Source organism: Rana temporaria, chromosome 2, assembly GCF_905171775.1.
Source record: "Rana temporaria chromosome 2, aRanTem1.1, whole genome shotgun sequence".
NCBI lineage: Eukaryota > Metazoa > Chordata > Amphibia > Anura > Ranidae > Rana > Rana temporaria.
This window is the reverse complement of record NC_053490.1, coordinates 113787871-113813875: the sequence shown is the minus strand read 5'-3', so window position 1 is coordinate 113813875 and position 26005 is coordinate 113787871. Positions and strand designations below refer to the sequence as shown.

The following is a 26005-nucleotide window of genomic DNA, read 5'->3' as shown; positions in this document are numbered from 1 at the left end:
TTGTTCATATTTCTGTTTACATTGACTCATTCCATTGCAGACATGGTGATTTAATATTGTTTTTATATATTATAGATGGGTTATGTGGGGTATTATTGATAATGATAACTGTATACTTTAATACTGCAGTTTGGCCGCAGCGCAGGTGTAGCGGTTTTCATGTGGTCTCTCATAAACTTCTATTATGTCTATTAATTTGTGGTACATTTTCTGAAAGCACACCAAAAATGAGGGACATAATATAAGTCTGAGAAACCACATGAAAACCGCAGGTACACTGCGCTACACCTGCACTGCGGCCAAACTGCAGTATTGAAGTATACAGTTATCATTATCAATAATAACCCACATAGCCCATATTACATTTAAAATAAATCACCATGCCTGCAATGAAGTCAGTCACTGTGACACCTTTTTATATTAAACCCGGTATCAAACGGTTTCACACTATGTGGTCCCCCTGTTCTTTCATTTCATGGGAGCCTAAATGGTCATTGTCCAATTGAAGTCTTCCCTGGAGAGGAGTTCTTATGATTGGGAATTGTTTTCTCACACTTTCTACATCCAGAGATAGTCCCATTGGGAGGACTATAAATATCCCTGAGCCTCATACGACCGTTGGAATACGGTCAATCGCTCTGGTAAGGAGACTACAGTTCAATATTTGGGTGTTCTTTCCGGTGGAGGACCTCTGTTCACCTTTATCCACACATTTGTTTTTTATGAACTTTTTGTATGAATTTCCTTTTTCTCATTCATTTGAATAAGGATCATATTTATGGACTTTTATTATCACAGATGTCACAGATAATTTCACATCATTTTACTGTGTTTTCTTGAGCACTTTAATTTGGTGTGTATTCTCTATATCAATATTTATGCCAGTGAATTTCACAATTGATTGGTTGTCACCACCCAAGCAGATCATTATCACCTGTTGGTATACTGACTCTTTGGGTTATTGAGCGCCGACTTTTGTTGTTTTTATATATTTAAAGTGAAACTTGACCGTATTTAAGCACCAAACACGGAAAAAGATATGCCATTCATTTTTTATATTGAAGTGGTTGTAAACCTCAGTCATGGAATCTGTGCAAAGCACATACTGTGTACAGTCCTGATCAAAAGTTTAAGACCACTTGAAAAATGGCAAAAAATCATATTTTACATTGTTGGATCTTAACAAGGTTCCAAGTAGAGCTTCAACATGCAACAAGAAGAAATGACAGTGAGACAAAACATTTTTTGAGCATTCAATTAATTGAAAATAACGAATAAACTGAAACAGGCTGTTTTTCAGCTGATCAAAAGTTTTTAGGACCACACCTCCAAAACAAAACTAAACCCCCCCAAAAAAGAAATCCAACTTCCAAACATGAACTCAGTAATGAGTAGCTCCGCAGTCATTGTTGATCACTTCAAAAATTCGTTTCGGCATGCTTGATTCAAGCGTTTCCATGAGATGAGTGGGAACATTTCTCCAAGTGGTGAAGACAGCCGCACGAAGGCCATCTACTGTCTGGAACTGTTGTCCGTTTTTGTAAACTTCCCTTGCCATCCATCCCCAAAGGTTCTCAATTGGATTTAGATCAGGTGAACACGCAGGATGGGCCAAAAGAGTGATGTTATTCTCCTGGAAGAAGTCCCTTGTCCTGCGGGCATTGTGTACTGTAGCGTTGTCCTGTTGAAAAACCCAGTCGTTACCACACAGACGAGGGCCCTCAGTCATGAGGAATGCTCTCTGCAACATCTGGACATAGCCAGCGGCCGTTTGACGCCCCCGTACTTCCTGAAGCTCCATTGTTCCACTGAAGGAAAAAGCACCCCAAACCATTATGGCGCCCCATCTCAGGTGGGATCTGCTTGTCATGCCAGTAACGTTTGAAATCATCAGGACCATCAAGGTTAAATTTTTTTCTCATCAGAGAATAAAACTTTCTTCCACCTTTTGAATGTCCCATGTTTGGTGCTCTCTTGCAAAGTCCAAACGAGCAGTTCTGTGGTGTTCAAGGAGACAAGGTTTTTGAAGACGTTTTTTGTTTTTTAAGCCCTTCAGTCTCAGATGCCGTCTGATGGTTATGGGGCTGCAGTCAGCACCAGTAAGGGCCTTAATTTGGGTGGAGGATCGTCCAGTGTCTTGATGAGAGACCCTGCTTATGCAGTTCAGCAACCCGACCACGTTCAAAAAGGGAGAGTTTTTTCGCCTTTGCTATCACAACGTGTGACTACCTGACAGACAATGACAATGAATCCACATCTTTGGCCTTTTAAAGGCATGTGGTCCTAAACTTTTGATCAGCTGAAAAACAGCCTGTTTCAGTTTATTCGTTATTTTCAATCAATTGAATGCTCAAAAAATGTTTTGTCTCACTCTCATTTCTTCTCGTTGCATGTTGAAGCTCTACTTGGAACCTTGTTAAGATCCAACAATGTAAAATATGATTTTTTTCCATTTTTTCAAGTGGTCTTAAACTTTTGATCAGGACTGTATGTAGCATTTACTTATCTCTCTCCAAAGCTTTAAGAGCCGGTTTACACAGGGGCGACCTGGAATCTGACTTCAGGTCGCCCCTAGTCGCCCCTAGTCGCCTCAAGTCGCGCTGCATGAAGAAATGAATGTAAGTGAATGGAACCGTCTTAATGTACACTACTGCAGTCGCTCCGACATGAAAAAAGGTTCCTGTACTACTTCAATCCGACTTGTAGGCGACTTGTACCCATTGATTTCAATGGAAGTCGCCTCCACGCAGACCGGCCGGTCAGGAAAGGGGGTGGGGATGAGCAAGCGCCCCCCCTCCCGAACCGTACCAAGTGGCATGCCCTCAACATGGGGGGGTGGGTGCTTTGGGGCAGGGGGGCGCCCTGTGTCGCCCCCCCACCCCAAAGCACCGTGTCCCCATGTTGATGGGGACAAGGGCCTCTTCCCGACAACCCTAGCTGTTGGCTGTCGGGGTCTGCGGGCGGGGGGCTTATCGGAATCTGGGAGCCCCCTTTAAAAAGGGGCCCCCAGATCCCGGCCCCCACCCTATGTGAATGAGTATGGGGTACATCGTACCCATTCACCTAGTGGAAGAAAAATGTTAATAAAAAAACACTACACAGGTTTTTAAAGTAGTTTATTAGGCAGCTCCGGGGGTCTTCTTCCGACTTTGGGGGGCTTCCGACTTCTGCCGGGCATCACCGCTGTCTTCTTTCAGCTCCTTTACCAGCGGGGGCCCGGTCTTCTCCCTTCTTGCGACTTCGGGGGGTCTTCCGACTTCTCCGCTCTCATCTCCCGCTCTCCGGTTCTTTTTCCCTTCTGCCGGGCACCACCGATGTCTTCTTTCAGCTCTTTCACCAGCGAGGGGGCCGGTCTTCTGCGTCACCTTCTTCTCTTCTTTGATGTTGACTCGACGCTCCCTCCCGCTGTAATGCCGGGTGTGCGGTGCGCAACGATTTATATTGGCCTCTTACGACGTCATAAGAGAAGAAGGCGACGCAGAAGACCAGGCCCACGCTGATGAAAGAGCTGAAAAAAGACAGCGGTGGTGCCCGGGAGAAGGGAAAAAGAACCGGAGAGCGGGAGAAGAGAGCGGAGAAGTCGGAAGAAGACCCCCCGAAGTCGGAAGAAGGGAGAAGACCAGGCCCCCGCTGGTAAAAGAGCTGACAGCTGTGGTGCCCGGCAGAAGGGAGAAGTCGGAAGACCCCCGAAGTCGGAAGAAGATCCCCGGAGCTGCCTAATAAACTACTTTTTGTGTTAAGTGTTTTTTATTGACATTTTTCTTCCACCAGGTAAATACAATGTACCCCATACTCATTCACATAGGGTGGGGGGGCCGGGATCTGGGGGCCCGCTTATTAAAGGGGGCTCCCAGATTCCGATAAGCCCCTCACCCGCAGACCCCGACAACCAACGGCCAGGGTTGTCGGAAAGAGGCCCTTGTCCCCATCAACATGGGGACAAGGTGCTTTGGGGTAGGGGGGGGGGGGGGCCGTTTTTTCGGCGTAGGGGGTTTACCTTGAAATCCATACCAGACTTAAGGGCCTAGTATGCTCTTGGAGGGGGAACCCATGCCGGTTTTTTATTTAAAATTTGGCGTAGAGTTCCCCCTCCTGGAGGTGACTTAAAGTCGCCTCAAGTCGCGTTGTGATTCATACTCAAGATTGTGTTCAAGTTGCCTTCCAAAGTCACGCTGAAAGTCGTGTTGCCCCTGTGTGAACCGGCTGTCGGTGTGGATTCTCTCTGGTGCTTTGCTCCTCTGTTATCAGCATGAGTCACTTCTGAGAAGTCTTCCTGACACATGAGATAAAATTTGTGTCAGGGAAAGAGGAGCACAGAGCTTGTCTATTCAGAGCACAGTTATCCTGCGTGGGAAGGAGGGTGTGTTGCTTTCCTTCAATCAGCTCTCATACTGTAACTGCAGCCGCTCCCTTCCCCCCCTCTGTGCTCCTGACAGATGAAGAAAGACTTTAACAGGATCTTCCTTTTTTACCCTTTTAAAGGGGTGTAGGGAAAAGAAGACTGCAGATGATAAACAAATACAAGCTGGGAAGGAGGATTTGTTTCATCTCTGTGTATCATCTGAGACTATTCGCTTCACTGGCTATATGTGAGGGTTTACAACCACTTTAAAGCAAACTCACCCATTCACTCATGTACAGATCCATGTTTTATTTAGTTGAAAAAACACTTAGAACACACACCCCCAACATTTCTAGCTCTGGTCATCTTGATTGAGGGCAGGGGATTCATGTAGCTTTTACTTCATGGAATCATACTGCCCTTAGCTCATTAGCTCAGGCATACAAGCAGGAGGGTGTGCTTAGCTAAGAAAAAAATTGCCATTAAAAATCCCTGAGATATGACATTATTTTGGCCTAGGCTACAAAGCAGGAAGCAACTGAAGAAATGTAGAAGAAGAAAAAATGATGAAGGAAAAGTTAAAACAAGTAAATCTAATATACCTTACTATCTATTTATTAATGCTAGCATCATAGGGATTGAAAATGTTGTTAATTTTCATTGAGAGAGTTTAGTTTCAATTTAATAAAATACTGCTTTGTTAAATACATATCCAGTTAGTACACTTTTTGAATCCAGTCTTTGTGCTCTTGCAGTTAGAATCACCGCTGGCATATTCAGCATCTGATGCTTCTGGGTGTGTTGGATACCTATGTCTGCCCAGTGTATCAACTCCCCCGACTGCTGCCAATAATGGAAAATGTATCCTCATAAAATAAGTGTCCCTTTAAATTGTTATTAACTTACTATTGATGCCATAAACTTGGGCGGAATATGACCAGGTTTGTAGACCGTATTGTTGCCAATCCTTTTCTGTTTGGAAAGCTTGTGAAGTAGCCACTGCGCTCAGTATTCTCAGAATGCTGTGCTCTTGTGCAGCACTCATGGAAGAGTGGGACTCTGTTTATGTGAACATTCAATAGATGGATGACCAAATACAGCATAATTGGAACCATTGTCTAAAGAGACTGGGTACACAGTGGTACACTCGTTTTAATTGCCGTCTTGAAACATCTAAATTCTGGATTGAAACCACACCCGTCCCTTGTTTGTATATTTAGATGTTTTCTCTTTGCCGTTTTATTGCATACAACCCGTTGTACATTACGTCAACTAGAGCTATCCTGTGTTAGTTTTACAGGCAAACACACATATATACATTCTTAACCCATATATCTTCTAAATGAGTATAGAAAAATATGAGGATACTTGTGTAGGAGGGGCAGATCAAGAATTTGGTAACTTCCTAAATGTCGTTGCAAGCAAGTACTAAACATTTCAGGTTGAGTTCTGCTAGATTTTAATTGATAATGTACAAGCAATTTACAGATAATATTTTGGGGTAGTGTTTGGCCAGATGAGTTGGATTTGTTTGTTGTATGCACTACTGAATTGCTATATTGTGTGTAGGTGATATTATTGTTTTTGTTTTTTTGTATGGGGGTTCCCCCAAAGATTTCCACACTTTTTTTTAATAAATAAGTAAGTATATGTGCAGAATTTTTTTGAAGACCCCAGATGTTGTGCAAATTGTCACCAGTACTACTGTAGTTTTGGTAGGATGGTATAGTTTGAGTGGAGGTTATTGCCATGATAGTATAACTTTTTCTGTGATGATGGGATTATGGCTAAACCTGAGAGTAATGCCGCGTACACACGATAATTTTTCGGCTTGTAAAAAACAAAAATCTAATTTAAAATGATCTTGTGTGGGCTTCACAACATTTTTTGGGTTCTGAAAAACAACAAAAAAAAATTTGAACATGCTCTATTTTTTAACGACGTTTTAAACGATGTTGTTTTTCGGGTTGTAAAAAATGATCGTGTGTGGGCTTTAATGACGTGAAAAACCTGCGCATGCTCAGAAGCAAGTTATGAGACGGGAGCGCTCGTTCTGGTAAAACTAGCGTTCGTAATGGACTAAGCACATTCATCACGCTGTAACAGACAGAAAAGCGTGAATCGTCTTTTACAAACATAAAATCGGCAAAAGCAGCCCCAAGGGTGGCGTCATCCGAATGGAACTTCCCCTTTATAGTGCCGTTGTACGTGTTGTACGTCACCACGCTTTGCTAGAGCATTTTTTTTTCACTACCGTGTGTAGGCAACATTGTTTTAATGATGAAGTTGAAGTAAAACGTCGTTTTTTTCTACAGGCTGAAAAACGTCATTTTTTTTCCAAGCCGAAAAATGATCGTGTGTACGCGGCATAAGTTAGAGAGTTGGATGCAATTAATATTTTATAAATGTTTGCAGAAATTTCAGATGCAGCATAAAGCAAAAGCTAGGTCTAAATTAGTGGTAAAAAATAACACACCCAAAATTTTGGTTGAAAATGACTTTGCTCAAACTGGCTAGGCTGGGATTGTATGAAGATAAACTACATATCTTGTTCAGAAATAGTATCTGATGCAATTTTTATTTAAATACCATGCAAAATGTTATGCATATTAGGGGAAACCACATTAAGTACACAATCATAAGGTCTTTCAAATAACACATGGTCCAGAATTAACTATGCTAGGGTAATCAGTATGCTAACTCAGCGTGGAACTGCATTTACTATGCATGATCAACAAATACATGTTTAATAATAGAATGATATAACTATTTACGTAAACTAAATGGGATTATTAACACACTTTATAGGGTTTCTAGACATGCACATTAATTTAACTGGATTTATGCATTAGGTTTGTTTATCCATAAAAAATGTTGTATATTCAGAAAAATTGCGTAAACTAGTCTTGTAAAGAGAGGGGTTCATATTTATTTAGGTGATAGGTTAATTGGTTCCTGTCTAAATATGTGTATTGTGACAGGAAATCAGGTAAATCTGTGGGTGTTGTCACAGACGGGACATACATTTCTGCCTTGTTTAGACAATACACCAATTGTTATTAGGCGTCGGCTGCAAGTAGCCAGAAAAGGTCTAAGGGCGTTGGAAAACTTCAGCTGTTCAGAATGAGGCAATTAAGGCCTCTAAGTAATCCAGAGGATTACCACTGAATTGCTGCATCCTGAGGCTTTGTGAGAAAGGAGAGCAGTGTACTGAAAGTCTTCTGAGGTGAGGAGAGGATTGATTTTTCTGTGTGATAAAAATCAAAAGACTATTGTTTTTCTGCTGTATGACCAGCAGTGTCAGCCCCGCACTAGGCTGTGCCAGACTCCATAGATAGGTTCCTGTGTGGTGAAGATAGACGCCCCAAGTGGCCAGGGTTTATTTTATGTTTGATTTTGTTTATGCTGTTTGGATGCTTGCACTTGTTTCCAGCAAGATGGAAGAATAAACCAAAATCTTTGTTTTCAACCGTCTTCAACTGCCTGTCTGTATAAATTCAGTGTGTGGTGAACCCATCCAAGGGGTCACACACCCCCCTACCGAGCTAACCCCTTACAGTATGTATGAATGTGAGCAAGGCCCCTTTCACACAGGCTTTCCGGTCAGGTCTGTCTGACCGGATCAGAGCCTCCATTCACTCTTATGGAGTGGCGGATGTTAGCGGAGACATGTCCCCTGACACCCGCCAATCTCCGATTTATGATCCTGTCCGTGAAATCCAGATGGCTGGTGGCCCTATTTTCCATTGGTCTGGCAAGTCGGATGGAATGGGATTGGATGAAAATAGACAGGCAATCCACAGATGTGAACTACATCCATGGGAAACCATGTTAAATGCAGGTGTGAACCAAAAAATATATATTTTTTCATGAAATGTTTTTTAGATTTCTTTAGTTAATGCCCTTAATGGATTGCCAAATCAAAGCCCATCAAACAGTGAGCCTTTAAAAAAAATAACTTTTAAGGACTGGAGAGAGATGCTTTGCATTCTATGTATAGTGCATTTTGAGATTCTATACCCTCTAATTATTCTGAGCTCCAGCCCCTCTATATCCCCATCCCTGAGGCTGGGTTCACACTTGTCCGACAAACGGTCCTACATTGGGAGCCTCATGTAGCATGACGTGTGAAAATCAATGTTTCCCTATGAGAGCCGTCTTAACTGGTCCTACACAAGTCGGTCCGACTTTGAAAATGCTCCCTGTACTACTTTTGGTCCTACATTGATCCTACTTCAACCCATTGAATATCATTGAAGTCGAACCAAAGTAGTATCCTGTTCATGAAAGTAGGATGGATGTAGGACCAATGTAGGATAAATGTAGGACCAATGTAGCAGAGCAAAGTAGGATGAAAGTAGTGTAGTAGTGTGAACCCAGACTACTACACTACTTTCATCCTACTTTGCTCTGCTACATTGGTCCTACATTTATCCTACATTGGTCCTACATCCATCCTACTTTCATGAACAGGATACTACTTTGGTCCGACTTCAATGATATTCAATGAGCTGAAGTAGGATCAAAGTCGGACCAAAGTAGTGCAGGGAGCATTTTCAAAGTCGGACCGACTTGTGTCGGACGAGTTAAGACCGCTCCCATAGGAGGCCAATACGTATTCTTCTACACATTTTCGGTAAAAAAAAATTGCAATAAGCGTTTATTGATTGGTTTGCGTGAAAGTGATAGCGTTTACAAAATAGGAGATCGTTTTATGGCATTTTTATAAATCTTTTTTTTTTTTACTAGTAATGGCGGCGATCAGCGATTTTTATCGTGCCTGCGACATTATGGCGGACACTTTTGACACTATTTTGGGACCATTGTAATTTTTACAGCAAACAGTGCTATAAAAATGCACTGATAACTGTGAAAATGGCAGTAAAGGGGTTAACCAGTATGGGGCGCTAAAGGGGTTAAGTGTTCCCTAATGTGTGTTTCTTACTGTAGGGGGGCATGGCTGGGCGTGTGACGTCACTGATCGTCGTTCCCTATGACAGGGAACAGACGATCAGTGACACTCTCACTAGGAAGCACGGGGAGAGGTTTGTTTACACTTACTTCTCCCCGTTCTTCAGCTCTGTGACCCGATCGCGGGAAACCAGCGGCGATCGGGTCCACGGGTCCCGCGGGCGCTGTCATGGAGCACAGGACCTGGTCGCACACCGCCGGCGGCGTGCTCGCGACCCACGGCTTGGCTCCTTAAAGGGGATGTACCTGTACGTCCATATGCCCATCACTGCCATTCTACCGATGTATTTAGTCATGCGGCGGTCCTTAAGCAGTTAATAGCTTTAAAGTGATTTGGCTTGACTGCCGCATTAAATGTAGAACTTTTGTAAAGGCATTGCTGATTTGGTACTAAAATTAGCTCAATTTACATTACAAAACATTTCTCTTTGTCCCTTCAGTATCTCTAATTTGGTCTCTGATACTGTTTAGTTGTGACAGTAATCTTTGCCCCAGGGAAATATCGGCCTAGTGTGAAGCTGCTTTGTGGAGTTTTGGGCCGCATTTATGCTATTGTTGTGCATGAACATGCACATAATTGCGTGACTTTGTATGTATTTACAAAAATGGATGAAAAATGTGTGTTACTCCTGTGGTGTCGTCCATTGTTAATGTCACCCTAAATGTGCCAAGCAAGAACTGCGGTTCTGCATGTGTAAGAACATGCACACCGCAAAAAGACATGAGCTTCTTTGCCATTTTTGTTACACGTAGGACAGCCCATTGACATGAAAGGGTGTGTAAAGGCCACGCTATGACATTGTGAATGGGGGCACAAAAGCAACAAAACATTTACAAGCACCTTCCATATCATACATTTTATATACTTGTAAAAGAAGAAAAAAATGTTGTGGTGTGCCATGGGATATTGTGTGTTATTATTAGGGGTGCACCGAAATGGAAATTTCAGAACCGAAACGAAACCGAAATAAAAAAAAATTCAAACCGAAAAGGACTTTTTTGTTTTCCCCCTATTTCAATTTTTTTTCAATAATTGTATGTATTACATTTACATGATGGGCACAGTGGCTGCATTTGATAAGCACAGTGGCTGCGTTTGGGCACAGTGAGGCTGCAATTAATGTTTTTTTGGTAGTCAGAGAAGGCAAGCATGGCTCAATAACACACAAAAAAAAAAAAAACGTTTGAGTGTTATTGACCCATGCTTGCCTTCTCTGACTACCAAAACAAATATCAATTGCAGCCTCACTGTGCTTGTGCCACTGTGAAAAAATGGCAGATAAAAAAAATAAAATAATTATCTGCCATTTTTTCATTAAGAAAGTGCTGGTCACCTCAGTCATTAACCACCCCCCCAACCCCCCCCCGCCCCCCGAATCCAGCCATTTCACATGATCTAAGTTCTAACTTCATTTCTTACATGTTCTGTTCTGCTAGTGCTTACTTTTTTAGCAGAGCACACTGCTAGCTTCTTCCTAGGCAGGCAGTGTGACTAGTCTGACTGTGTCACAGGCAGCTCTGACACAGCTTCCTGCCCAGCGCTCCGAGTCCTCCCTCATCTCCGGCCGTGACGTCACGCCGCTGGACTAAACCAAGTGACTCCCAAATGGAGCGAGGAGGACTCCAGTGGAGCGCGATCGGCAGTCGGCACACAATTTGTACAGTGCCACTGCCGCTGCCCACGCTCTGTACTGGTCTGGCGGCCAGTGTGTGTGTCTGGCGGCCAGCGTGTGTATAAAAACTGCGCCCCCTCGTAGACTAAATGGTACCGACCACGGAGGGCGTTCGTTATCAGCAAATTTAATGTGTTTCGGCAGGGACCCAAAAATGCTATTTTCGGCCGATATGTAGGTGCATCCCTAGTTATTATATTTACACAAGCTTTAACATAGTCTACCAAACTTGCTGGAATTACAAAAGAAGTTAAAAAGATTAGTAAGAATCAGTTAGGTTTAAGAAAATTAATGAATCATCCCAACAAATTCCTATTGTTGAAACCACTGGTATATTTTTCCACAACTTCCTTCTCTGGAAATCTCTGCATTTTTCCACTTGCCCTGTGTCTATAATTTGTTTGGTCTGTTTTTTCCTATAATTACTGGATGGGTCACATTATAAAATCTGTAAACACAAATCACTCTTCGGCCAATTAAAAGCCATGTTGTGGGAAAAAAAGTGTGGGTTTAAAACGGTTTTCAGTCTGTGTAATTAGATTATTCAGTATATTACTTTTTTTTGTGCATTTTTTTTATATTTGTCCTGACATTTACATGTAAACTAAGTTATCCAGGAAAAGTTAGAGGTATTAGGACAGCTTTTTGAGGTTTATTTTTTTTTAAATTGTAGCTCTCTGCAACATGAAGCTGTTTCCTAAAGCCTTGTACACACTATCTGATTTTCTGCGCACACAGCTTCGGACTTCTGTCCAAAGGGCATTTGTCTTGCATACAAATGGCGAAGAATTGTCGGGCAACAAACACGAACGTATTGTTGTACTACGTGTTTTTTTTCAGCTCTTTAGCGCCACTCTTTGGGCACCTTCTGCTAATGTTGTGTTTGGTGAACATTGCTTCCGAGCAGGCGTGTTTGTACTTTAGATTTTTGTCCAATGGACTTGTGTACATGCGTTTGAAAATCCGACAACAATTGTCCGATGGAGCGTACAAACGGTTGGTTTTTCCTGCCAACAGGCTGTCAACACACAATGCCCGTTGGAAAATCTGATTGTGTGTACAAGGGTTTAGTGGGTTGCCATTAAATGAATGTGACACATATTATGCAGTTACTACAATGCACCATATCACGAATGTGCCTTTCAACCCTCTAAGAAAACCTTTCCATGTTGCTTTTCAAGTCCTGTGATGTTTGCAACAAATTAGCGAATGTATATTTCCTCTCCCTTTTTAAAGCGGAGTTCCTCCGGGAAAAAAAAAAAATTTAAAGTCAGCATTAAAAAATACTGCAGCTGCTGACTTTTAATATATGGGCACTTACCTTTCCAGGGCGCCCGCGATGTCGGCAGCTGAAGCCGATCTCTCAGTCCGCTTCAGGTGCTGCCGCCGCTATCTTCGGTAAGGTAGACAGGAAGTGAAGCCTTGCGGCTTCACTTCCTGGTTCCCTACTGCACATTCGCGAGTCGCGCTGTGCATTCCCACTGGTCCCTACTGTCTTCTGGGACATGTGTGTATCCCAGAAGACACCGGGGGGCAGAGTGGGCGCCGGAAGTGGTGTAGGTCACGCGATCACTATGGTGATCTATGCCCGGAAGTGGGAGCAAATACCTGTATTCACAGGTATCTGCTCCCTCCTCCCCCCTGAAAGGTGCCAAATGTGACACCGGAGGGGGGGAGGATTCCAAAAAGCGTAAAAGCAGAAGTTCCATTTTTGGGTGGTGCTAGGCTTCCTATGTTTTCTCCCTTTGTGTTTTATAGTTAGTTTGGGGTTGTGATCGGAGTGTGTGTGTGTGTGAAAGAAAATATCAGTGATTGAGTTTTAGGGAGTTGTTGTGACAGACAAAAACCTGTGTCTGTCTTTAGCTAGTTAGAGGTGGTAAGCTTGAGGGACATGACAACATTTAGCAGCTAATTTTGACAAAATCTGTGAGGCCGAGTTCACATGCATGTCAATTGGATGTGGATTTCCCCTTATCCAATTTACATTACAGGAGAGTGTGTGGTTCACACAGCTCCAGGGCAGCCAAGGTCAATATTTCAAAAGGGTCCTGTGCGTCTTTGGTTCTGATTTAGGTGCAAATTCAGAAAAAATTTGAACACGATTCTCCCCTGAATCTGTGAACAGGGACGCACCGGACCCTCTGCTGTGAGCCACAGTCGCAGCATGTGTGAACCCACCCTAAATCTACGGCTAAAATTGATTAATGGAGAAGTGTGGGGTTATGAAAAACAAACATCCACACAATGTGATGCTGCAGCTGTCCCACATAAGCTCCAAGACTGAGAACTGAGTGATCACATGACTGATGAATGCTCATTTATCAGTCTGTTCGGAGCAGAGAAGTGGAGCTGGAGTCAGCTGTCAATCAGGCAGCTGGTTAGATCCCACCAATATTGTTGGAATCCTTCCAAAACCTGGAGCAGCTCTACCTGGTCATATGATAGCAGACAATGGCAACTATCAGCTGACTCTGGGTCATTCCTGTGACCCACAAGAGAATTACGGCCAGAAAAGCTTTGTGGTCATACTTATCTTTGAAGCCATAATCATCTTGCTCATCACTATTGATTTAATCAAAATGTTTTTTTTTTTGCAAATTTTTAGACCAGTAATGTTATTGTAATACTAACAGGTTTTGGTTCCGGTACTTGTGACACTCCTGACAATTTATTAATAGCAGGTATGTTTGGAACTCAGTAGAAAAAGGTTTCTCAGGTTTAACCACCAGTGCACTCTCTTATGTATCAGAAAGTTTAGGGGTTATATCATCACAACCTCATGTGAGTTATAAAAGTATATGAGCTTATCCCAGCATAAGCTGAAGTATGGGGATGATATTAAAGTCAAATCAAGATGAAATCAGACTGTATTAACTTTGCTACAAAGTATAAATGTGAAAAGTCTGTATGCAGCAAGTATTTAAACTCTGGCAGTCATATTGTTAATTCACAATATTCTGGAGTAGATTTATCTATAGAAAACAATCCCTCAGTTTGTAGTTATAATAGAGCCCAGAAGGATCAGCATTCATTAGTAACAATCCCAACAGCTTGAGGACAATAGATATCTGATCACAATGCAGGGAACTAATCTTAATTCAAGATACTTGCGGTTCTGCTGATAGTTGTTGTTCACCGGGGGATGAATGTAGTTCCTAGGTAATAGGGTCCAAGAATCCTGGAAGCAATGTTTCTCCTGTCAAGCTGAGGCTGGGTGTAGTAACAAACAGGCATGCAGCATGTGGATCAGAGAGGTAGAGATCTGAGGTATGGAGATTGGCAGGTGAGGAGTACAGCAGTGGTTCCAGGGCTCGGTGCTGGGAGGTAGTGCTTCTTGAGTGGCGGCAGGGATCCGACAGAATAACCGAACACCCTGCCGCCATCTCTGAGGAGTTTAAATAGCCCCGAATTTGCGGGGAAATCGGGGAAGGACGCAGAGTCGCACTTCCGCGTTCCACGCTGGAGCGCAAACATCCGCGCACCGGAAATGACACAGATGACTTGCAGAACGGAGCGCAGCTGCTTGTAGAAGGCTCAGCTGAGCTCGTTCTGTACAGGGAAACATCAGAGATGTTACATACTCCCCTCCTCAAGGGGGCACCAGCAGTGCTCCCAGAAAGAGAGGGGCGATTAGGATACCTAAGATGAAATTGTCTAATCAGGCGAGGAGCATGTATGTTTGAAGAATTTTCCCAGGAGTCATTAAGTTGATCATAACCTTTCCAACGTATCAGGTATTGAAGGGTGGAACCATGTTTCCTTGAATCTAGGATTCTTTCAACCTCATATTCGATCTCACCATGTACTTCGACAGGAGGAGGAGGGTTTGGCTGCCTGCTAGGAAATGGGTTAGAAATAAAAGGTTTAATGAGGGAAACATGAAATGAAGAATGTATCTTCCAATCTGGGGGTAAAAGTAATTTTACAGCGTTAGGATTGATCAAATGGGATATTTGGAATGGTCCAACGAATTGAGTGCCTAATTTTTTTGAAGGTATTTTAAGGTGAAGATTTCGGGTGGAAAGCCAAACCAAGTCGCCGACCTTATATTCAGGAGGTTTCGATCTGTGAGAGTCGTAGTAACGCTTTTGCCTTTGTTGGGCAAATTTTAAGTTAGACCGTAAGATGTCTAGTGTGTTTTTTAAAGTCGTGAGATATTGATTAACTGCTGGAACACTGTTTGGGGGGTGATTGGTTGGGAGACTGTTGGGGTGGAAACCATAATTGACAAAAAATGGTGTAAATCGAGAAGAAGAACTGGCAGAATTGTTATAAGAGAATTCAGCAAGGGGTAGTAAATGAAACCAATCATCTTGTAGATGTGTACAGTAACAACGTAAGTATTGTTCAAGGATTTGGTTAACACGTTCAGTTTGCCCGTTTGTTTGTGGGTGGTAAGCAGTGGACATGCGGTGGTCAATTTGCAGAGTATTACATAAAGCCTTCCAAAATTTAGAAACAAATTGAGTTCCACGATCAGATATGATTTGAGTGGGTAGTCCATGTAATTTAAGAACATTGGAAATGAAAGCTTTTGCAGTTTCATGGGAAGTTGGTAACTTCTTCAAGGGAGTGAAGTGTGCCATTTTGGTCAAAAGGTCTACTGTGACCATGATGGTGTTAGCACCGTTTGACTTAGGGAGTTCAACAATAAAGTCCATCGAGACAACTTCCCACGGTCTGTTGGGCACTGGAATAGAAGTGAGTAGACCAGAAGGGGGTTTCCTAGAATGCTTGTTACGTGCACAAATGTCACATGAATTAACATAAGTGTGGATTGTTTTAGCCATATTCGGCCACCAGTAGTCTCTTCTAACAAGATGGATGGTTTTATTGATTCCGGGATGGCCAGCTAAGGGTGAATCATGAAGATGTTTGAGAAGTGTAAGTTGTAAATTAGGCGGAACAAAAATCTTATTATTGAAAGTATACACTCCATCTGGCAGTCTGGTAAGATTTTTTGGTAGACAAGAGAGATCTCTGGAGAGTGACTGTGAGATTAACTGTCTAAAAGACGAGGAGATTCCAATGAAACGGTCTGAAGGAATTATAGATAGAGGAGGAATCTCAGTGGTCTGGTTTTCATGCATGCGGGACAAAGAGTCAGCCTTGATGTTCTGTGAACCAGGCCTATATGATATGTAAAAATTAAACCTGTCAAAGAATAAACTCCACCTAACTTGACGGGCAGAGAGTGTCTTACATGTCCTCAAATGCTGTAAATTACGGTGGTCTGTAAGGATGGTAATTGGGTGTGTGCTACCCTCCAATAGGTGCCTCCAATTTTGTAGTGCATCTTTAATTGCAAGAAGTTCCTTTTCACCAATGGGGTAATTCTTCTCTGCTGAAGACAAGGTCCTTGAAAAAAAAGCTACTGGGTGTAGAGGCTCAGATAGAGTTGGACGTTGAGAAAGTATAGCTCCAAGAGCATAATGGGAGGCGTCTACTTCCACAGTGAAGTGGTATTGTGGGTTGGGTAATTGTAAGATGGGAGCGGAAGTGTAGCATTGTTTAAGAGTGTCAAAAGCAATCTGGGTCTCCTTTGACCATGTAAAAGGTATCTTCGTGCTAGTAAGGGCACTCAATGGTTTGACAATTGCTGAAAAATCTTTGATGAATTTGCGATAGTAGTTTGAGAAACCGAGAAAACGTTGAAGGGCCTTCCTAGAGTTGGGAGTTGGCCAGGAGAGGATACATTCTACTTTAGAGGGTTCCATCTGGATGCCCTGAGGAGTAATATGGTATCCAAGGAAGGAAATACTTGACTGACTGAAAACGCATTTTTCAAGTTTGGCATATAAAGAATGCGTTCTGAGCCTGGCCAAAACCCAACGGACATGTTTAGTGTGTTCCTCAAGTGTATCAGAGTAGATCAGAATGTCGTCCAAGTATATAACAACACAGATATCAAGCAGATCTCGGAAAATGTCATTTATGAACCACTGAAAAGTCGCGGGTGCGTTACACAGACCGAATGGCATTACAGTGTATTCAAAGAGACCGTAACGAGTCTTGAAAGCGGTCTTCCACTCATCACCTGGACGAATCCTGATCAGGTTATAGGCACCCCTGAGGTCTAGTTTTGTGAAAACTTTTGAAGTTTGAAGACGTTCGATGAGTTCTGGAATGAGAGGAATGGGGTAGCGATTCTTAATAGTGATGCTATTGAGACGACGGTAGTCAATGATCGGACGTAATGAGCTATCTTTATTTTTAACGAAAAACATGGCTGCACTTGCAGGAGATGTGGATGGTCTGATAAAGCCCCTTTTCAAGTTTTCATCAAGGTAATCCTTCAGGTGTACAAGTTCTGGTTAGGATAGAGGATAAATACGTGCAGTTGGAACAGGACTATCAGGAATGAGATCTATAGGACAGTCGTAAATACGATGGGGCGGAAGAATCTCTGCCTTGGTTTTACTAAAAACATCTGAGAAATCTTGTAGATATTTAGGGAGGTGTTTTGAGTCAACTGTTGTGGACAGAATCGAAAGAATAGGGTAGCAATTCTCTTGGCAATATATAGAATTTAGATTAAGTGAGAGGTTAGGCCAAAGGAAAGTTGGCTGATGGAGTATTAACCAAGGTAACCCAAGGACTATTGGAAATAATGGGGATGGAATGACATCAAAGACAAGAGTCTCTGTATGGTCATTGCCACAAGTGACCAGTAGGGGTGAGGTTTGAGAGGAAATAGGGCCCGAAATGGAACTTGAGCCGTCAATAAAAGTGACAGAGAGAGGATTTTGTTTAATGACACATGGAATTTTATTAGACTTTACAATTCCTAAATCAATGAAATTTCCGCAGGCGCCGGTATCCACCATTGCATCAATGCTAAGTCTTTCTTGATCCCACTGTAAGGTAAGAGTGACATAAACAAAACGATTAGTAGTATTTCCTGCTGGATTAGTCTTACTTATGTTTAAAAAGTTACCTTCGGAGTTCTTCTTGAGGAGTGGGCAAGTGGAGACCATGTGGTCTGGAGCGGAACAATAGAGGCAGAGGTTATGAGCTCTGCGGCGTTGTTTCTCAGCAAATGATAAAGGAGCTCTGACAGCTCCAAGTTCCATTGGAACCTCTTTTGGGGGTGACCTAGATCTTCTGAATTGTGGGGGAAGATAAGTGTTGAAGCGTTCAGCCTTCCTTTCACGGAGACGTCGGTCAATAGTAAGGGATAAATGCATGAGGTCCTCAAGGGATGGAGGAAGCTCTACACGAGCTATCTCGTCCTTCATAGATTCGGATAGTCCTAATCTGAATTGATTACGAAGAGCAATATCTGTCCATTGTGTTTCTCTACTCCAACACTTGAATTCCGAAATAAAATCCTCTACGGGTCTTTTCCCCTGTTTGAGGCTCCTGATCGTGTTTTCTGCTGTAAGCTGTTTGTTTGGATCTTCATATAGAAGTGACATCTCATCCAAAAACGTATTAAAAGCCCCCAGTAAATCACCATGTTCTTCCACATATGCATCAGCCCAGATTCTAGGTTCTCCTCTTAAGTAGGATATAAGAGTAAGGATACGAACCCTATCTGAATGGTAGGTGCGAGGGCGCAAATCAAACATGAGACGGCAAGCACTAATGAATTGGCGAAAATTTTTTCGGTCCCCTGAAAAGGGTTCTGGGGGGCAAACCTTAGGTTCAGGTCTCTCTCGGGGTAATGCAAGGTTTTGGTTGCGTAAGGCGACATTCTCAAAACGTAATTCATTCATACTAGTAGTGAGGTTATCCACTCTTTGTGAAAGTCCAACTAGGTGGTTAGCAAGGTCTGCTGGCTCCATAGTTCCTACCTTGTATGGTTTTTGGGGTTCGGTTATTATGTGACACTCCTGACAATTTATTAATAGCAGGTATGTTTGGAACTCAGTAGAAAAAGGTTTCTCAGGTTTAACCACCAGTGCACTCTCTTATGTATCAGAAAGTTTAGGGGTTATATCATCACAACCTCATGTGAGTTATAAAAGTATATGAGCTTATCCCAGCATAAGCTGAAGTATGGGGATGATATTAAAGTCAAATCAAGATGAAATCAGACTGTATTAACTTTGCTACAAAGTATAAATGTGAAAAGTCTGTATGCAGCAAGTATTTAAACTCTGGCAGTCATATTGTTAATTCACAATATCCTGGAGTAGATTTATCTATAGAAAACAATCCCTCAGTTTGTAGTTATAATAGAGCCCAGAAGGATCAGCATTCATTAGTAACAATCCCAACAGCTTGAGGACAATAGATATCTGATCACAATGCAGGGAACTAATCTTAATTCAAGATACTTGCGGTTCTGCTGATAGTTGTTGTTCACCGGGGGATGAATGTAGTTCCTAGGTAATAGGGTCCAAGAATCCTGGAAGCAATGTTTCTCCTGTCAAGCTGAGGCTGGGTGTAGTAACAAACAGGCATGCAGCATGTGGATCAGAGAGGTAGAGATCTGAGGTATGGAGATTGGCAGGTGAGGAGTACAGCAGTGGTTCCAGGGCTCGGTGCTGGGAGGTAGTGCTTCTTGAGTGGCGGCAGGGATCCGACAGAATAACTGAACACCCTACCGCCATCTCTGAGGAGTTTAAATAGCCCCGAATTCGCGGGGAAATCGGGGAAGGACGCAGAGTCGCACTTCCGCGTTCCACGCTGGAGCGCAAACATCCGCGCACCGGAAATGACACAGATGACTTGCAGAACGGAGCGCAGCTGCTTGTAGAAGGCTCAGCTGAGCTCGTTCTGTACAGGGAAACATCAGAGATGTTACAGTACTGTAGATCAGTCCACATAAGTATGAGTATGTCTCTCATTCCATGAAACTTAGAGACCTTCACGCCCTTGTATTGTATTTTTTTCCCCCTAGTCCCCTTAGCTGGTTTGTTGGTTAAAGGGGTTGTAAAGGGTTGTTTTTTTATTTTCCAAATAGGTTTCTTTAAGCTAATGCATTGTTGGTTCACTTACCTTTTCCTTCGATTTCCCTTCTAAATGTTTTTTTAATTTGTCTGAATTTCTCACTTCCTGTTTCTCCTCAGTAAGCTTGTCCCCATCATCCGAGCAGTTCTGGCTGGGGTTAGTCAGCGTGCAGGGAGATTCTGTGTCTCCCCGCATTAATGTAATCCCAAGGGAGGGGGCAAGCACTCTGACTAACCCCCAGCCAGAACTGCTCGGATGCTGGGGGCAAGCTTACTGAGGAGAAACAGGAAGTGAGAAATTCAGACAAAGAAAAAAAAAACATTTAGAAGGGAAATCGAAGGAAAAGGTAAGTGAACAAACAATGCATTAGCTTAAAGAAACCTATTTAGAAAATAAAACCTTTACAACCCCTTTAAATCTTAGTAATCTTATGCGTACGCCCAGTGAATCCAGCAGCATCCTGTAGTTGCCCATCTTGCTCTCTTATCAGTTATCAGGGCGGTGGTTGCGAGAACTAGAAAGAGACAGCCCTGTGACAACAGTACATGCTGAGCTAAAGCCTGCTAGGATCCGCATGATGTTGAGTATCCTTGGAGGCCTGGATCTATGAATGGAGGGGGTGAACCTTTCGATCATCAATCAACCTTTCAATCATCCTCCTGGCCTCCATTCCTAGATCATGTTTAAGGCTGGGTTCACACTACTACACTACTTTCATCCTACTTTGCTCTGTGTTCAATGTTTCCCTATGAGAGCGTCTTGTAGCGTCCTACACAAGTCGGTCCGACTTTGAAAATGCTCCCTGTACTACTTTTGGTCCTACATTGATCCTACTTCAGGCCCATTGAATATCATTGAAGTCGGACCAAAGTAGTATCCTGTTCATGAAAGTAGGATGGATGTAGGACCAATGTAGGATAAATGTAGGACCAATGTAGCAGAGCAAAGTAGGATGAAAGTAGTGTGAACCCACCCTCATTCATAGAAGCTCCAGTACAGCTGCTATCAATAGAGCAGCTGGGTGGAGAGGGCTGGCATGGTCAGCCCCTTGGTTCTATTACCCCCTACCGCACATGAAGGTATTTGGGATGGGGGAGTGGTATTAATGGTGGAGGATTTATCCAACACAGGGGTCTTCAAACTTTCTAAACAAAGAGCCAGTTTATTGCCCTTCAGACTTTAGGGGGGACGGACTAGGGCCATTGGGAGTAGAAAATGTCCAGGTGTTCTGTGGGAGTAAACAATACCATATTTTTGGTGTCAGTGGGAGGACTAGTGCCCCATCATTGGTGTCAATGGAAGTAATTGTGCCCTTTTGGTGGTGTCAGTTGGAGGAATAGTGCCCCATTTTTGGTGTCGGCAAGAAGAATGATTCTCCATTCTTGGTGTCGGTGGATAAAATAGTGCCCTGAGGGCTGAATAAAGGTCAACAAAGGGCCACATGTAGCCCCAGGGCCGCAGTTTGGAGACCCCTGATCTAACAGAAGAGGAACCCGCACAAGTGGCCCATCTTGACTGTAAGTTATGTACCTTGTGCTGATTTTTCAGTTTTTTATTTTGGCAGCACTTCGGTTTAAAAATATTGTTCAAGTCATGCCCTTTGTTAATATTTCCTGTTCTGTGTCCCTACTGGGTAAGAAGGAGGCAGATTGGCCACATGGCAACAATTTCATCTCAATATTTCACTTGAGTACACCACCTGGGATGTAACTAGTCTTTAGAAATTTCTATGTTGCCAGCAATAAAACTAACCCATGCTGTGAACGTGACACCAGCAGACATGTCTATTAAAGTCCGTGTTTGTTCCTTGCTCAAAAACGTTCAAAATTTGTATTTATCTCAGCATGGACAAACGGTAACATGACTACAATAGCACATTGATGAAAACAACACATGTTTCATACATCCATAACATAAGGATATAATTTCAAAATTGCATAAAAAAAATAGGAGACCTGAAGGCAATACCAAGAACCAATAACCACAACCCCTGAAATGCATGTAAGTGTATATGGAGGCCCTTGGTATTGCTACAGAGCTTGTTACACAAAAAGTTATTCGTAAGGCACTCCTGATCGGTGCAAAATACTATACGTCACGGTCAATACTACATTAACAAAGATAAGGTGATCGATATTAAAGAGGTCCAAAAGGAGACGAAAGAAGAGGAAAATCTGAAAAAAATTGAATTTGAGACACAAGGAGACCTGGGTTAAAAAGAAAGTTGGTGTAGGAGGGGATGGGTCCCATGTTTGTACTGTACCAGCCGTCATGCATAAGGGTATATAAGCATTTATATAGGTCGCCCAAGGCTCACATATCTGGTCAAACAACTTACTGCTATCGTTAATGATCTCTGTGATTTTTTCATAAACCATAATCCAAGAGACATGCTCAAAAATATTTGTATTCATTTTGTGTTGCTAGTACATCCAACACTACCCTCCCCCTAGACTGACAATGCGCTGCTGTCCATAGATGTCTATTTTACTACTTCATCCAGAATGCAGACACTGCAAGACAGAAAGTGTTACTGGCCATCAGGAGAAATAATAAAAAAAAAAACATCTAAGGATCTAGATCAGTGGTTCTCAACCTGGGGGTCAAATGATGATTTGCCAGGGGTCACCAAATCCTGGGCTGTTCCTGAAGCCTGCACTGTTCTCCCTGGAAGGGAGATAAGAGGGAGAGGAACAAAGAAAAAGGGAGAGAAAGGAAAAAAGAGAGAGCAAAAAAGACAGTTAGAGGGAGGGATGGGGGAAAAACAAGGAATTAGGAGAGAGAGAGAGAAGAAAGAGAAAGAAAGGAGAACAAAGAGAAAGAGTGGTACATCCTAAAATGTACTATAAGGAGTTTTAATACTGTACGAGTGGAAGAGAGGAGCGCTAAACGTCTGTGGGTTAGGGGCGCAAATTACTTGTCTTGCCTTGGGTGCTGACAACCCACGCTACGAAAATAAATTTACTGTTAGGGGTCCCCACAACTTTTATCAAGGGGTCACGGCACTAGAAGGTTGAGAACCACTGATCTAGGTGATCTTAGATATTCCCCAGCCAGGTAAGGCTCTATCTGACCAAGTTGGCTCAAATTTAAAGTGAAGGTAGACGTGGATGTAGGCTTTAATCTTAGAAAATAATAGTGAGTGTCTTTTTTTTAATACATTCTCTCTATTTTTTATCTCTTAAGTAATGTATTGCATCTGTCTGTTTCAGTAATGGATTACATGGCAGCTGGCACATCAATCCCTGATTCTGACATGGAGTTTGACAAGAATGTACCCCGAATATGTGGTGTCTGTGGAGACAAAGCAACTGGATTTCACTTTAATGCAATGACATGCGAAGGCTGCAAAGGCTTCTTCAGGTGGGTTTTGGATTACTGACTTTTCTTAGAATGACTATAATGGCTCAAACTATTTGTAGTTATAATGCAAGGACTTAGAATAGCCTTTCTTTTAAAGATGCATTTGCTTATTAAAAGCATCTATTACTTGTGTATTAAAGCATCATCTTGCATAAATGGGGCATTTTAGTTGATTGGAAGGGGCAAAAATTGTTAGCTGGTGTGATTGCTTTTAGATTTACTTAAATCTAATTTCTTTATCATACATCACGAGACACAGAGCAGCTATAGTAATTACTATATGGGTTATACGCCACCTATAGGTGAACGGACACTGACAGATCAATTAAACAGGAAGTCCTTCCCTATATAACCCCTCCTACACAGGAAGTACCAGTGTCTGTAAGGTGGTGGTCACTTGGAGGTCCGGATGGTTCTATTAAGATTTATGGACTTCAATCAGATCTATTAAATAAAGCTGTCAGTTAAAATGGATGGTACCCGAGCCTCATTGAATAGGAGAGAAGATTCCTCGAGGTTTGCCTGTAATGCAGCCTTACGGCACTGGACCCTGCATAATGGAACCCTGTGCAGTGTTTGTTCTGACCAAGGTGCTTTCCTGCAGGATGTGCTATACAGGTCCAGGGGAGTGGATCCCAAATTAAGGGGGACCCAGTCCCCGAAGGTTTTTTTATGACAAAGCCCACCGTGATGGGTGAAATTTGGCCTCCTGTTATGTTCAGAGTCCTGCAACAGGAATGGTAAGTCAGCATTTTTGCAGTTTTTTTTTTAATTAAAAAAAAAAGAGATCTGACTGTCTGGTCTTCTCTCAGTGACCACTAGGGGCAGTGTGCTGTTTAATCATGCTCTGTGTACTTCTTAGGAGAGTGGGCTGCGGTTTCTCCTCCAGGCACTAGAGGGCGCAGGCTCACTTAGTATGGCCTATTTCTATATAGGCAGGTAGTAGATGCCATGTTTACCATGTGGATGGCAGGTTCAGCAGGGCCTCGTGAGACATAACAGAAGCCCATGGATTCTAATAAAGTGTGAGTTTTTTTCTATTGGAGAAATGTGTGGCTAGATAAGTCATGACTATATATTGCATACTTTTTGGTGTGCAGAAGCTTAGTTTTAGGCTGTTTGAAGCAGCATAGAGGTTGCATTGGATGCCTTTGTACTTGGCTAATCCTGAAAAACTAGAGCAGGTGCAGCACAGTATACATGTTTCATATTGCTTGCTTACTTGCATAGGCACATGTTTCATAGACACATGCTTGCTTGAAATAAACACATGCTTGCATTGGAATGTTTGCTGAGGCGCGTGTTGTGTAGACACCGTTTTTTAGGCACGTGTGTACATAAATGTGTATGCATTTTGCATGGATGCATGTTTGCGTAGACACATGTTTGCATGGATACATGTTTGTGTAAATGCATGTTGACATAGATACATGTTTGCGTAAACGCATTTATACGTGGACACATGTTTGCATAAGCGCACGTTTGCATAGATGCATGTTGTGTAAACGCAGTTTGCATAGATACATGACGTAGACACATGTTTGCACAGACACATGTTGCCTAAACGCATGTTTGCATAGACACGTGTGCCAAGATACGTGTTGCGTAATGTTGCAGAAACACTTGTTAAAAACGCATGCTTGCTTACTGCATAAATGCATGTTTCCATGGTTGAGTGTTTGCATAGACATGCGCTTTAGTGTTTTGCCTAAACACATAGGCCCAGATTCACAAAGCACTTACGCCGACGTATAACAAGTTACGCCGACGTAAGTGCAAATGTGCGCCGTCGTATCTGTGCGCCAGACCCACAAACTAATATGCGCCTAAAAACAGGCTACACCCCGCCGACGTATCTTGCTTACGCCGGCGTAGGGTGGGCGTACATTTAGGCTGGGAACATGGTGCCGCTCCCATTGATTAGCCATTCACACATCCAAATGAGGGAAATGCAGCGATTCACGAACGTGCGTGTGTCCAGCGCATGCTACGCAAGATGCGTGTAAGTTGTACATCCGACAAGTTATTCCATATAAAGGAGGTGCAACCCAGCAACAGACATGCTCAGGTCTGCACCAGGGAACAGAAGCCAGCGTATTGTGCGTTGGACGTGTGTCTGGCTGGGCGTACAGTAGTGTCGGGTGCATCAGAGCCACTGTGGTGTTTGGTATTGCAGTATTTGCTGACGCATTCATTTTTTGTCAGATGGACTGTGGCCGCATCACCTTGATCATGCCTGATCTCTGGTGAACGAAACCCAAGCAGGATCAAGCCTGGTTAGTATGTGGATGGGAGACAGCCTGGGAATACCAGATGCTGTAGGCCAGGGTTCGCCACATTCCGGGTGCCAGGTCGCCGTTGTGCCTAGAATTAGCGACCAGGCGCCTGGGTCAGCACAGCTAAACTAATCTTGTGTCTCAGTGTGACCGAGCCCCCCCCCTCCCGCCCCGCGATCTCGTTGGCCGCTCTGGCCGGTAATTGAGGGCGCGGCTTTGCGGCCTGCTGGAGCGAGATGAACTGGTGCCCTCTTGTGGTGGCCGGGGCTGCGACAAGCAAGACATGCAAGACCCGGGAACAGCGGGTTTAAGCGTGCACAGGTACAGTCACAGTCACTTTCTGTTTACATGCATGCACTGTAGCCACTACTGCATGTGATTTGTAAGGTTGAGCACCATGTTGGTGACAACAGTGGCCCATTCTTGAATAGTATGTGTTGAAATGGGTCCTTGCAGTCGCTAATAAAACAAGCTCATGTGAA

The 26005-nt window shown here is 43.0% G+C and overlaps 1 protein-coding gene across 3 annotated transcripts in view; it reads left to right on the top strand.

Annotated features, from left to right (window-relative positions):
• VDR (vitamin D receptor) overlaps positions 1–26005 on the top strand; it is a 257271-nt gene that overhangs the window by 89804 nt on the left and 141462 nt on the right. For 2 of the 3 annotated variants that reach the window (XM_040340783.1, XM_040340784.1), the window contains exon 2: positions 23097–23247. The exons of the other annotated variant lie outside the window; for it this stretch is intronic. In XM_040340783.1, coding sequence (XP_040196717.1) covers positions 23099–23247 — 149 coding nt within the window. In that variant the 5' untranslated portion in view covers positions 23097–23098. The remainder of the gene's footprint in view (positions 1–23096; positions 23248–26005) is intronic. 3 annotated transcript variants of the gene reach the window in all.